The following is a 14,534-nucleotide window of genomic DNA, read 5'->3' on the forward strand; positions in this document are numbered from 1 at the left end:
TTTCTTTTATTTTTTTTAATTTTTTTAAATGTTTATTTATTTTAGAGACAGACAGAGCACAAGCTGGGGAGGGGCAGAGACAGCAGGAGACAGACTCTGAAGCAGGCTGCGGGCTCTGAGCTGTCAGCACAGAGCCTGACACGGGGCTTGAACCCATGAACCATGAAATGAGCCAAAGTAGGACACTTAACCGACTGAGCCACCCACAGGCACCCCAGAAAATTACATTGATTTCTGAAGCTCCAAAGAGTCATTCTTCTTTATGAATATAAGCCAGGTGTTTGATCAGTCAGGATAAACTGATCCTGCAGTAACAACGAGCACCAAACATTGTAATGGCTTAAAATAACAATGGTTTCTATTTCACTCTAGTACACATCCATTAATGATTGACTGGGAGCTCTGTTCTGTATTGCCCTCCCCCTAGGACTCAGGCTGACTGAACAGTCACCAGCTTAATCATTGTACATTGCAATACCAAAGAAGGAAAAAGGTCTCATACCAGCATTAAATGCTCTGGTCCAGAAGTTGCACGCATCACTTCCATTCAAACTCACTGGTTAGAACTAGGCAAAGGTTCCTACCCAATTGCAAGGGAACCAGGGATGTAATCCTACCTACCGTGTTCCTGGAAAGCAAGAGGGAACCAAAATATTTAGTTTACCGTCCTAATGACTAGCATGGGTCTCCATCAGTTGGGGAGGACCTAGCTGGCCAGGTTTGAAGTATCATCCTTTTTCTTCATTGTCCACCTTCAGGAAACAACATACTCCCATCAGTAAGAGGCGCACAAAATGCCAGATTCTGAACTGGTGGGCAGGCAGACATGGTAGTAAGCTGAAGGGCACACTCCTCAGGGGCATTTGAAGTTTGAAAATGGCTTCAGGAGGAAAAACCCACCACAGCCCTTGAGAATAATGGCTCTAGAATATGTCTTATTAATTGGTCCTACTGATCCCCCCCAAAAAAGGGGGGGGGGGAGGAAGAGATGAATATAAAAGCAAAGCGGAAGAGAAGAGAAAAAAGTGAAAGGTCTTTAAGTGCTTAGAGATCCCAATAGTGTGCCCAGGTAGTCCAAATCCCACAAAATTCTTACTTGAAAAGGCACATTCCTCTTCTTCTTTTTTCTTTAATAAATACAATAATACACCAGCACTGTGCTAGGGGCAGGGAGACTAGAATTTTTAAAAGTGGTCCATTTCTAACACACATACACTTTAAGAGGCTAGAATCCAGTTGGGGAGACAGAGAGGCAAACCTATTTAAACCATATTATATTTGCTCAAATGAGTGTATGTGCAAAGTGCAGGGAAGAACTGTGTGGCTAACACTGGGCTGGTTTTCCAAAGAGCCAATCACAGTCTCCTCTCTTTAACACTCTTTACAACCGAGGCTCAAGGGCTGAAATCCTTGATCTCCCCTCCAGCCCTCCTTGCAGCTAATGACGGCCACATTATGTTGGCCAATAGCATGAAAGCAGCAGTTGCTAGGTAGGGTTTGGTGGGGGGAGCTTTTTAAAGGGACAGCCAGTGTGATCACTACAGTCCTTTGCACCCTTCTCCCTCTCTGAAACATGAGCACACATCTAGTGATGCAGCAGATTTTTTTTTTTTTAACTATGAGGCAACAAGCAAGAGGACAAATACCTTTCTGCTAATAACAGGGAGAGTCTGGGCCCCTGAGAGTGCTGCTGAGCCATCCCAGAAAGCCTGCCTCTGGAGTTCTTGGGATCGGAGAAAAACAAAGCCCTATCTGGCCAGGTCATTGTATTAGTTTCTGTTGCTGTTAACAAATGATTACAAATTTCATGGCTTAAAATGACACCAGTTTACCATCTATAGGTGAGAAGTCTGACACGGCCTGTCACTGGGCTAAAGTCAAGGTGTTGGCAGGGGCTGGGTTCCTTTCTGGAGGCTCTAGAAGATAATTCATTTCCTTGCCTTTTCCAGCTTCTGGAGGCTGCTCATCCTGCTTGGCTCAAGGTCCCCTTCCCTCCTCTTCAAAGTCAGCAACAGTGGATTGAGTCCTTATCATCTTGTATCACTCTGACCTCTTCTACCTCCTTCTTCCACTTTGAAGACCTTTGTTACTACATTGGGCCCACCTGGATAATCCACGACTCTCTCTCCACGTCAAGGTCCTTAATTTGACCACATTTGCAAGGTTCCTTTTGCCATATAATAGAACATACTCCTAGGTTCCAGGGACTGGGACATGGACATCCTTGGGGGACATTATTCTGCGTATCACAGTGTCATTGTGGCACAGTTTTGTCTTACCTGCAGACAAACGCACTCCTGACACCCAGTTCTTGGGTCTACCTAGGAAAGCAGGAGAGGCTTTACAGAGGAAGTACCTCCTAGCTGAGACCTGAGGGATGAAGAGTAATTTGTCATGTGGACAAATATGGAAAGGGCATTCCAGGGAAGGGGAGCCACACATGCAGAGGAATAAGGATGCAGGGTATGTTTGGAAACTACAAGCAACTCAGGATTGCTAGAGCATGAAGTATATGCGTGTGTGGGTGGGGGAGGGCAGAGCTGAGGGTGGATCGGATCACAAATGGCTGGGCACATTTGCATCTAAGAAGCTCAGATTTACTTTGAGGGTGGCAGAGAGTCACTGAAGAATGCAAGCAGGGGGTGCATAATTAGATTTAGGGCGATCCCTTTGGCTTTAATGTGGAAGATAGCTGGGGGCTGAAGCAGAAAGAGTGAGGCCAGAGGCAGAACAATTGGTTAGTGCACTGGTTTAGATCAGGGGCATTGAAATGAAGGTCTGGACCTTCATGAATTGTGTGAGCGGCTCCTATATGCCAGGGCACTGTGACACTCTGGGGCTATCAAGGCAAATAAGACACAGGTCAGAACAAGGATGCCTCTCACCACACCAACCACAACCCCGTGGCAGGAAGGAGGGGTGCTCATGGAACTCAAGTTTGGGATGTTCTGCCCCCTTGCCCCAAGTCTGGGAAGCACTGATGGGGTGAGGTGTGGCCCAGGGAGAATTCAAAAGGGCACCAGGACCATCTCAATGATGGGGAAGCAAATGAAGAAGCAGATGGTCCTTTCCTGTGCACATTTCCCCCAAGCCTGCCCTAGTTGTTTTAATATATACAGATTTTTAATGTTTGTTTGTTTGTTTGTTTTGAGAGACAGCTTTATTTATTTATTTATTTATTTATTTATTTTTATTTATTTATTTTGAGAGACAGCACAAGCAGGGGAGGGGGAGAGAGAGAGGGAGAGAGAGAATCCCAAGCAGGCTCTACACTATCAGTGCAGAGTCCAATGTGGGCCTTGAACCCATGAACCTCAAGATCATGACCTGAGCTGAAATCAAGAATTAGACACTTAACCAACAGAGCCATCCAGGCGTGCCTGACCTAGTAATTTTATTTTATAATTTTTTTAAGTTTATTTATTTATTTTGAAAGAGACAGAGAGTGCAAGCAGGGGAGGGGCAGAGAGAGCAGGGCAGAGAGGATCCAAAGCAGGCTCCCGTGCTGACAGCAGAGAGCGCGACGCAGGGCTGGAATCCACAAACCATGAGATGACGAACTGAGCCGAAGTCAGACACTTAACTGAATGAGCCACCCAGGTGCCCCTGGCAACAATTTTAAATTGTTGCATGTGGTGAGTTAGAAAAGGAAATGGTGTGGTCAGAGGAGGAGCCTGGACCCAAACACAGTCCCCCCGCCCCGATGGAAATGGTCTGGAATTAGAGATGAGGGATGGTTGCACAACTTTGCAAATATACTAAAAACCAACCCCTGACTCCATACTTCAAAGGGGTGAGTTTTATACTGTGTGAATTATCTCTCCATAAAAGTCATTAATTTTTTCAATAGGAGAAGAAAATAACCCCAGCACTTGGCCCTAAGGGAACCTGGGCTTGTTAGCTAACTGGTCAGAGCCTCGGCTTTCCTCATCTGCAAAATGAGAAGAGTGGTACTTACAGAAGGTAAAGAACAGGAGACTGTGCTGAATATTAATGTGACCGTGTAGGTTAAACACTTAACATAGTGCCTTGCAGGTAGTAGTTGCTAAGTATATCCTAGTTCTTTTACTAAGTGCCAATAACATTTTTAAAACAATCATTTTCTCGGCAGCCACAAGATATGACATAAGCTCTAGGCAAGCTCCCTCACACAGTCTTGTCTCAGGCAGACTAGAGCCAGGATCAAACGGGAAGACAGCAACACGAACCGAAGCCCACGCTCCTGCGGAAAGACTGCAGATTTACTCTGGAGCTATGCAGTGCAGAAACCGCAAGAGAGATTTGCGTGGCATAAATACAGCTACACGCAGCAGTGGTAAAGGAAGGTGGGCACAGAGATTTCTGTTTATAATTCTGGTTTGGTATACAAACTAGTCCGGTTTCCAAAACAGTCAAGTCTGCCCCAATACCCGGACCAGTCCATTGTGGCTACAACGCAGCCCTGAGGTTTAGTCATACCCCATGCCCCAACCTCCTCGCTCTGGCTCCTCAAAACCACAATGAGCCAAAAACAAACCTTATATAACCGTAATTTTCTAGCACAGTACCAAGGCAGGGGATTTATTTTTTCACTGAACATCTCGCTTGTGATATTCCAAAGTCAACCAAGTACTCATCAAGAGCCTGCCATGTCCCCAGCCCTGTGAAGGATATTGTGAAGGAGAAAAAGAAGCATAAGCTATGATCCCTGCTCTCAAGGAGCCAGCTAACCTCTGAGTTTGAAAGCTACACTTCACAGTAAACATAGAAAAGGCATTGTGCCTTGCACAGAGCAGTGGTTCGGTCATTATTTGTTCGTTGGGTCAATGAATTAATAGAGGGCACGATAATAAGACAACTGTGTGAGTGTGGGGCTCACTCTAAGAACCACAAGATGGGTTGGAGTAGTTGGAAAAGGCTTGTGCCAGAGGCTGCTAGCTGCCTACTCAATATCAATTCTTCCATTTTTTCTTATAACAGAGACCCTATTTTATTTGAGGTGGCCATATGCCCAGATAAAATACTACATCTCCCAGCCTTCCTTGTAGCTAGAGGTGGCTAATGAGATCTAAACAGAATTTGTTAGGAGAGGCTACCAGGAAAGTGCCTTAAAAGGCAGACCAACAGCTGCCACTTAGTCCTTCCTCCCTTTCTTCTAATTCTCATCTGAAATGTGAACGTGATGGCTGGATTTTCAGCAGCTATTTTGGACCTCATGAGGCAACCTTGAGACAGAAAAGCACAAATAGAAACAAGCCCAAATTCCTGATGATCATGGTAGTCACCATACTCTCCCTGGACTGCTTACTTCTGGCATTCTCTTACTTGAAAGAGAAATACACCTCTATCTTGCTTAAGCTACTTTTTGGGGTTTTGTCATATGCAGCAAACCCCTATCTTAACTAACACAAGGTATCATGGAAAAGCCAGGCTTTGAAGGAAGGGTTGGCTTTGTGACTGGGTTTAAGTGGGGGTGAAGGGCATCTCAAAAGCCAGACAGAGCCCACAAAGACACTGGAAGGAATGTGCATTAGCTGAAAGCAAGTGAGTAGAGAGTAAGAAATAAAGAGAAGCCAGATGACAGTTTTATAGATGCCAGGGACAACAGGGATTAACTGGGGAAGGACCAGCGACCACAAAGGAACAAGAAAGCTTATCTGCCTCCAAAGGAGCAAAACACCTGTGACCTGGAGGGAGTAAGAAAGGAGAGACAAGAGGCTTGGGGAACTTCATTACACAAAGAGATAGGAATGTGAGCTGTGGCCTGGACTTAGAACAATGACAACACCACCATCTAAGCTTCATTAAATGCTTATGTGCCCGGCCCTGTGCTAGGTACTCTTCACACACTTACCCCCTTTACACTTCACAAGTTGATGACACAGTCCAATCACCATCACCCACTTTTGGCAGACAAGGAATCCAAGGCTGAGACAGAGTCAGTAACTCATCCAATTTAAGTCTTACAACCCTGCAAGCTGGCTCACATCAAACCCATTTTTCAGATGGGGAACGTGTTTGTACCATTGTTTCAAAGCCGGGGAAATATGTCAAGATCCTGATTTTCAAACATAAAGATCCAGGGCCAAGTATAGAGCCAACTGCTTTGTGAATAGTCTCTTAACCAGAAGAAAAACAAGTAGAGGAAAAGAAAAGTTTTGAGTCTTGGTTGTATTTACTATGTATGTGTAGAGGAGGAAGGGCTCGTTAAACAAACGCACCCACACCCTCTGGCTGGCTGGTAGAGTGCTCCTGAGGTGTAGATAGTGCTAACATGGTGGGGGGTGGGGTGACGGTGGAGAGAAGCAAGCTTTGAGAAGCCCAGTGGCGCCATGTCAACTCCACTTACAAATGAATCACAGCCAACGACCAGCTCATGTGTCTCAGATAGTGTTTTAATATCTCTCTGCAACAGGGAATGGGAAAAAAAAAAAAATTACTCTATCACAGCTAAGGCTGAAAATTCAACACTTTGAATTAAGTTATTCAGACACATCACTGAACACAAGGAATTCTTCCCGGAGCAAAAATCTCATTAGTCACTCACGGGAAGGGGAAAAAACCCATCAAGTTACAACGATCTAGGTAACATGAGTACCGAATAGGAAGTGTATTTCCCATGCAGATTAAAAATAAAAAGTCTCCTTTGGCAGCATGGCAGAATCTGATGGCAGGGCCTCCCAAGTACAGAACGCTAGAATTCTACAGCTGGCCCAGGACAGCACTAAGTGCTGGAAGTTAAAGAGTGCTGTTTTTGTAAGACTGAGTTCAAGGCAGATTCCATCACAAAATGTTTGACTCTGGGTAAATCTCTTTACCTCTCCGAGCCTCAGCACTTTACCTATAAAATGGCAGCAGTAATTTTCATCTGCTGAGATGGATGTGAGGCTAAATGTGATGGTCTACTGCTCCTGTTACCGTGACTTTGACAGAACTTACGTCTTTAGAGTTCTCTGCTTAAAATTCTAGGAAAGAAAAGGCCATAGGACAATGGAAAGAGCCTTGTCCTGGCTCATAGGTCCAGCCTTGAGGGTCATGAGTGTGTGACCTTGAGGATACTTTTAGGTCTCCAGGACTCTGTCTGGAGGGGGCAGGAATAGACCTACTGTAAGATCTCTTCCTGTTCTAGACTCTTGAATGTCACTAAGATTCAGATGAACAGTCCTTAGTCATTCATTTCAGGATTTACAAAGTTGTTTTTTTTTTTAATGTTTATTTATTTTTGAGAGAGAGAGGGAGGCTGAGTGTGAGTGAGGGAGGGAGAGAGAGAGAGAGAGACAGAATCCAAAGCAGACTCCAGGCTATGAGCTGTCAGCACAGAGCCCAACGCGGGGCTGGAACTTATGAACTGTGAGATCACGACCTGAGCCAAAGTCAGACGCTTAATGGACTGAGCCACCCAGGTGCCTCAGGATTTACCAAGTTCTGCTGGAAAGCTGTTTCTTTATCTAAAAATGTATGGTTTCTACCCTTGGAGCCAAAGAGTCAGTGAGAACCTTAAAAGCAGGTCACCGACTTTTGCAGTCTTGACCCTTAACACAGACTTGGCATGAAGTAAGACCTTGATAAACTCTCATTGGGTTGGAAGAGATTAATGAACAAATGAATGAATTTCAAGGGCCTGCCAAATAGAGACTGCCTGCCCTTCACCGGGCAAAGTTTAGTGCAAGGAGAAAATGCTGCCAATTTAAAATATTAATGATATTTACTTTGTCATCTGAACTACAACCAGAATATCGGGTGAATAGTTTCTGCCAGTCAAAAGGATGACTGACTCCGAAAAGCCACCTTTGGGCTTTGCTAGAAGAGTATGCTTTGGTCCACAAAGAGTGCGCGTGTGGTACAGGGGATGCCACAGGCTATGGAAGGGATGCATAAGCCCCGAGAAGGAAATGTCACCCAACCTCTGTGGCAGGAATGGCACAGAAGCAAGGCAACCCAAAAGGGAAAATACCAGGGCTCTGCATGTGGGCACGCAGTTGCGTCCACCCAAGAGTGCCCAGCTGAAGAGAGGAGATCTAAATCCAGCAGGGGGTCTGCTCACCTGTGAGGCCGAGTCCACTCAGGAGCCCCAAGGGTGGGCAGCAGCCCTGATGGTCGACCCCAGCAGTAGATGGACCCCCCCCCCCCCATGGGGTCTGCTGGGGATTTTCGTGATACAGGAAATGGTAATAATGTACACGGACATGTGTATGCACTTAATGGTCACTGTGTGCCAGGTGCTTTGCTCAAGTCTTCAAATATCTTATTGTATTTAATTTTCATAACTACCTGAGAGGTAGGTGCTATTATTGAGGCAGTATAGCTTGGTGTTTGTTTGAAAGCAAGGACTCAGGACTCAGACTGCTTAGATTCAAATCCCAAGTGTCACTTACAAGCTGAGTGACCTTAGTCAGGGCTATTGAAGCTCTCTGGGCCTTATGATTTTCATATGTAAAATGGAAATAATAATCCTGCCTGTCTTATGAAGCTGTTGCGAGGCACAGATGAGTAAGTACATTTAAAATGCTTACAATAGGCACTGGCACAAAGTAAGCCCTCAGTAAGTGTTAGCTATCCTTGTCATTGCTAATAGAGACTAAGGTGGCTTCTCCATGGCCTCACAACTGCTGAGGGGCAGAGTCGGGGCACACAGGTCTGTCTTCAGAGCACACTGGACCCAACACGAGTAATTCTAGTTCTGCAGCCCTCACCCCATCCACACCACCACCCTGATGCATGTCACCATGGCCTGGTCTTCCTCAGCACCAACCCAGGCTACAAGGTGCTAAAAGGAATATACTCAAAGAACTGGCATTCTAACTTAAACTCTGGTTTGGCTACTATGTGTAGAAATGGACCCATATGTGTCTTTGCATGGGAATCTCCCTCTCATTTAAGAGAAAATGGTCCTTTTCCAAGGAGAGGGGCATCTCTGCCTCTCTGACTCTCATGTGGCACTGTCTCCTTAAGACCTCCAGACTGAATGGCTTGATAAAACCCGAACTTCAATTAAGGATCTCAGAATACAAATAATGGGCATAATTGCTGGTGGAGAAGGAGAAACATGAGGGCCAGTCCAGCAAGAGAGCTTCATGAGCAAGACACTGCCCTGGGTCCTGCCCTGCTCCTGGAAGGTTCTAGAAAGAGCCAGAGCCTTGCTAGGAAAAGTACATGCATCACAGAAAACCAAACCATCTGTGATTCCTATCTGGGAATGAGAGAATCTTTGAAGCATCTCAAAGAAAATGACCTGTAGTCATGGTTAGCCAACACTGTGAGTGCCTACCATGTGTCAAGACATGTTCAAAGCCCTTTAGAAACAAAATCCCATTTATTCCTCATATCAACAGTATGATATAAGCAGTGTTTATCAGTCCCATTTCACAGATGTGGAAACTGAGACAGAAAATTCAAATAACTTCACACAAGTTCACACAAGTAGTCTAGCTTCAAAGCCCATAGTCTTTATCAGTATTTTCAAACCTTTTTGTCCAATTCATGGCAAGAAATACCTTCTACATCAGGACCCAATATACAGTCACACATTTATACACAACTGAAACAAAGTTTTAAAACAGAATAATGCTCTCCATTACCATGTGCAATGCACTCCCATGTTTCCTCTTCTATTCAATCCCATTAAAAAATTATATCATTCAACAAATATTTATGGAACACCTAGTATGTGTGAGACACTGTTCTAGGCTTTGGGACTTGACGTCAGTGGATGAAAGAGATAAAAATCCTTGCCCTCAAGGATGCAGAGAAAGAGGGACACTTTTGTCCTGCTGGTAGGAATGCAAACTGGTGCGGCCACTCTGGAAAACAGTATGGAGGTTCCTCAAAAACTTAATAATAGAACTACCCTACAACCCAGCAATTGCACTACTAGGAATTTATCCAAAGGATACAAAAATGCTGATTCAAAGGAGTACATCCACCCCTTTGTTTATAGCAGCACTATCAACAATAGCCAAAGTATGGAAAGAGCCCAAATGTCCATTGACTGACAAATGCATAAAGAAGATGTGGTACATCTATACAATGGAATGTTAGTCGGCAATGAAAAAGAATGAAATCTTACCATTCGCAACAACGTGGATAGAACTAGAGAGTATTATGCTAAGTGAAATAAGTCAGAGGAAGGTAAAATATATGATTTCACTCATACGTGAAATTTAAGATACAAAATAGATGAATATAGGGGAAGGGAAACAAAAATAAGATAAAAACAGAGAGAGAGAGAGAGAGAGAGAGAGAGAGACAAACCATAAGAGACTCTTAAATACAGAGAACAAACTGAGGGCTGCTGGAGGGGTGTCGGGTGGGGGATGTCCTAAATGGGGGATGGGCATTAAGGAGGGCACTTGTTGGGATGAGCACTGAGTATTGTATGTAAGTGATGAATCACTAAATTCTACTCCTGAAACCATTATTACACTATATGTTAACTAACTTGGATTTAAATTAAAAAAAAAATCCTCCTCCTCTTGGACCTTGCCTTTTACTGGAGAGAGAGTGAGAAAGGTCAACATGCAAAATCGTAGCGTCTGAAGTGGTAATTTGGTGAGTGCTACGGGGAAAACTAAAGCCAGAACAGCCAAGGGTGGACAAGGAAGGCCTCTCGATGCTCTCATTCCCCACGACACTGATTTCAGTGGGCTGTCACCCACCGCATGAAAACCCCTGCCCTTAATCCCTCCACTCTAGGGCCTCTCTGTTTGTCTGAAGGCTCTTTCTCCTGCACACGCTTGTGACTGTGCACACGTGCGCATACGTGTACAGGCATGCGTGTACGTGTCCAGCCCTAGGCACTTCCTCAACTGGGGAAGTTTGGGAGGAGGGGCCCCCATACACAGCTGTCCAGGGGTTCCGTCCACAAGCTTGCCCTGCAGAGGGGTCCTGGAACGGGGCCTGAAACACCAGCCAGGCACCAGAGGAAAGAGAATCTTTTAGTCACTGGTCCACCCAGAGGGGGCACCTTTTGTAATTCATTAGGCCAGAAGGAATGCTAATTCCTAATCTGTATCAAGATGCTCTGTGTGCTAGAATGCCCTTAAGGAGAGAGGAGACAGCACACAGAAATAAAAATAACTCCTGGAGAAAATCCAGTGCATTGGGCACACCTGAAGGGGTGATTGATGTGGGTTTCAGGGAAGATGGGACTGGAGCCAGCTCTGAAGCAGCTCTGGGCACTTGGGTAGCCTCTACTGAGTATTTGGAACTTGGCACTAGAGTAAAATCTTCAGACTCTTCCCTTAAGTTAAAGGGGCACATAAAAATGTTACTAGCATGGGCAGCAAAAGCATTACCTATGGGAGAAGCAGCCAATCTCTGCTAATGAATAAGTGTAATTGATCACAACTGATGATTTGATGGACCTTCCAAATGTGCTTTTAGCAAAGTGGACAGTTTTTCATTCAAATGCAAACTCACCCAGATAAGATCTAATAATGGAGATTTTGGAACAATCCCAGCACCAGTGATTTCTTTCTCTCCTTCACTGAGCAGGAAGGCATCTTAAGTTCCTGGTCACAGCTCGACCCAACTAGACATCAATTTATCCTTTCCCTGTGGCTGAGGAGACCCTGACAGCTCCAGGGGCAGCAAAGGGGCAGTCACAGTCCACCTCACATCCCTATCCGTCCTTTCCTCCTTAGCCCCATTACCACTCCCTGACCTATGAGGAGCTGGGTGGCTGAGAGACCCAGACTCAATACATAAATAAGAAATATTTATTGAGTGCTTACTATGTGCAAGGCGCCCTATTGACTGCCACAAGGGCATTCAAAGATTGGCTAGGACAGGGGCGCCTGGGTGGCTCAGTCAGTTGGGCGACCGACTTCGGCTCAGGTCATGATCTCACTGCTGGTGAGTTTGAGCCCCGAGTTGGGCTCTGTGCTGACAGCTTGGAGCCTGGAGCCTGCTTTGGATTCTGTGTCTCCCTCTCTCTCTGCCCCTAACCTACTCACATTCTGTCTCTGTCTCTCTCAAAAATAAATAAACATTAAAAAAAATTTTTTTAAACAAAATCAAAGATTGGCTAGGACTAGGTGCTGTCCTCCAAATAGAAGGCAACAGCAACTGACAGCCCAAGTGGAGGTCTCGGCTCACTTCAACAAACACTTAATCTTTCCAAGCTTCCGTTTTCTCCTTTGTCAAACGAAGACATTGCATTAGACATGATCTCTGGGCACTAGGCCAGCTCGAAAACTATGATTCTATGCCCTCTCCTTCCCAATCAGGCTCCTAGGAAGCTGACAGATCTAGGAAGGGGGCAGCCAGCAAAGGGAGGGGGAGAGGGGGCAGTGAGGATTATGTACCTTTCCCTGGGTAAGAGGATGTCTCAGTTTGGCCAGAACACACGATACAGGCTGGAGAAGGTGACAGATAATTCAGAAAATTAAATGAGAAATTTAGACTTTCACATCAAGGAATGTGGGGGAAATGGGGAGCCTCTGGAGTTTGTGCAGAGAAAGGTACTATCATGTGGTGGATAGGAATCTGACCAACCCGTGGAGGATGAGTTCGAGGGAGGGAGGGCCGTGATGTTACAGTATCAGAGCATAAAGGTTGAGGCCTGAAGTGAAAGATTCCTCCCATGGTCTAGCCAATCCACGCATCTATCACCATTCCATCACCCCCTGCCATCGCCATCCTGCTTATTTTCATAAACTCGCCCAAGGCGAAATGATGTTGCACAATCTTTTTTTTTTTTTTTTTTTTTTTCAGTTCCACAAGTGGTTTCAGGGTAAACAGATAAATTTTATCTCTTTTTCCCAAGTGCCTAAGGTTAAACAGAACCAACGAGGTTTGCCGGAAAGGGGTGCAGGAAGGGGCCAGGAGCCCCCGGGATGCGCGAGGGGTGCGCCTACCTGCAGAGAAGCCGTCCTCGTGGTCCGAGCTGTTGTGGCTGCAGTCACTGCCCCTCTCGGGCGAGCTGTGGCTGGGCGAGTCCCGCTCCGGCACCCGCAGAAACCTCTTGCGCCGCCACGGGGGGAGGTGCTCGCGAGCCCCGCGCGCGGGGTGCTCCTCCGCAGCCAGGGGCGAGCTCCGCCCGTCCTTCGCCTCCGCCTCCAGCTGCTCCAGGTCGCGGCTCCGGCGCTGCTGCCGCCGGCCCCCGGGGATCAGGTGCATCCAGCGATGAGGGCTGCCCGCCCGCGCCGGCTTTTCGGCCTCGTCGCGGGTCCCGAGCCGGCAGGGGGGCACGAGCAAGTGCCCGAGGACGAATTTCTCGTTCAAATCCACCATCTCGAAGTCGTGGTCACTGCTGTTGCCCCCATCATCTGCGACCGAGGCGTCCGGCTCGCCCTCCTCGGAGCCCCGCCCCGCGCGGGTCCGGGAGGACAGCTCCTCTCCCTGGGCGCTGGGGACCGTGTCATCGGGGCCGGGTGGCGCGCGGTCCTCCCGGAGTCTGAAGAGGAGGCGAGGCTGCAGCAGCTGCTGGTGGATGGCGGCGGTCAAGCTGCGCACGGCGCCCCCTGCCCCCGCCGCCCCGGGCCAAGTGGGAAGGTCGGGGCACGCGTGACGAGTCCCGGCCTTGGCGGCCACCTCGGGGTCGGGGCGCCAGGAGCCTGGAGGGTCTCCGCCGCCGCCCGCGGCGCCCTCCTCCTCCCGCGGTGGCGGCGCCCGCTCCGGCCCGGCCGGCGCCGGCTCCTCTGCCCAAGCTCCCCCGCTGTCGCCGTCTCCGCCCTCCAGGCGCCCGCAGCCGAGGTCCCGCTTCTCCCCGGCCAGGGCCGTCTGCAGGTAGGAGACTTTGAATTTCTCCTCAGCCAACACCTGTTGCAGCCGCTTCAGGTTGAGTTTGCAGCGCTCCAGCTCCCGCTCCATGTCCAGCACCGAGTCCAGCCGCATGACCGGTGCCTCCTCCCCGGGGAACTCGGCCTGCCAGTGGCGCTCAAAGTCCTGAGGGTCCCACATGGCGGCCGCCCCTTCGGGCCTCCCGGGCCCAGCTCCGCCGCGCGCCGCGGGCTGGGGTCGCGCCGGGCTTTTCCGGGAAGCCCGCGCTGGCGCAGTCGCCTGCCCTTCACTTCAGCCCCAGAAGAAAATAAGAGCAAAAAAGAATAATAAAAAAAGTTTTTCCCCTTCCGCCCTCGTGCCTTTTTTTTTTTTTTTTTTTTTCCTTCTTCTGGGTTTCGCCTCCCTGACGTAAGCGGCCACCCACCGCGGAGGCGGGCGTCTGGGGGCCCTGGGCCCGCCCCGGGCAGGACGCGCAGAGCCTGCCTTCTGCAGCCCCCGCCGCCCCGCGGGCGCCCGGCGGGCTCGGGTGGCGGGCTCGGGCGGACGGGGAGGAGCCTCGGTGGCGTCCGGCCGGGTCCCGCTGGCGCGCCTCGGAGCTGAGCGGGCGACCCTCCGAGCCGGCCACACGGTAGGCCCGGCTCCCACCTTCCCCGCCGCCGCCGCGCCGCTCCCGCCGCCGCGCGCTGTCCGCGCGGGCTCCGTGCACCCGAGCGCGGGGCCGCGGGGCCGCGCGGCCGCGGGGGGCGGGAGCCGCGGTGAGGGAGCGCGCGGGGGCGCCCTGGGCTCCCAGCCAACCTCCCGCCGCCAGGCTCTCCGCAGCCTCGCCTGGCCAG

At 48.6% G+C, this 14,534-nt stretch overlaps 1 protein-coding gene across 1 annotated transcript in view; it reads right to left on the reverse strand.

The window, feature by feature from the left end:
- Positions 1-14,044, reverse strand: part of ABR (ABR activator of RhoGEF and GTPase) — a 183,082-nt gene extending 169,038 nt beyond the window's left edge. Inside the window, exon 1 of the mRNA XM_042917286.1 lies at positions 12,837-14,044. Within this exon, the coding sequence (XP_042773220.1) occupies positions 12,837-13,881 (1,045 nt within the window). The 5' untranslated portion in view covers positions 13,882-14,044. The remainder of the gene's footprint in view (positions 1-12,836) is intronic.
- Between the last annotated feature and the right edge of the window lie 490 nt (positions 14,045-14,534).

Source organism: Panthera leo, chromosome E1 (genome assembly GCF_018350215.1).
Source record: "Panthera leo isolate Ple1 chromosome E1, P.leo_Ple1_pat1.1, whole genome shotgun sequence".
Classification (NCBI taxonomy): domain Eukaryota; kingdom Metazoa; phylum Chordata; class Mammalia; order Carnivora; family Felidae; genus Panthera; species Panthera leo.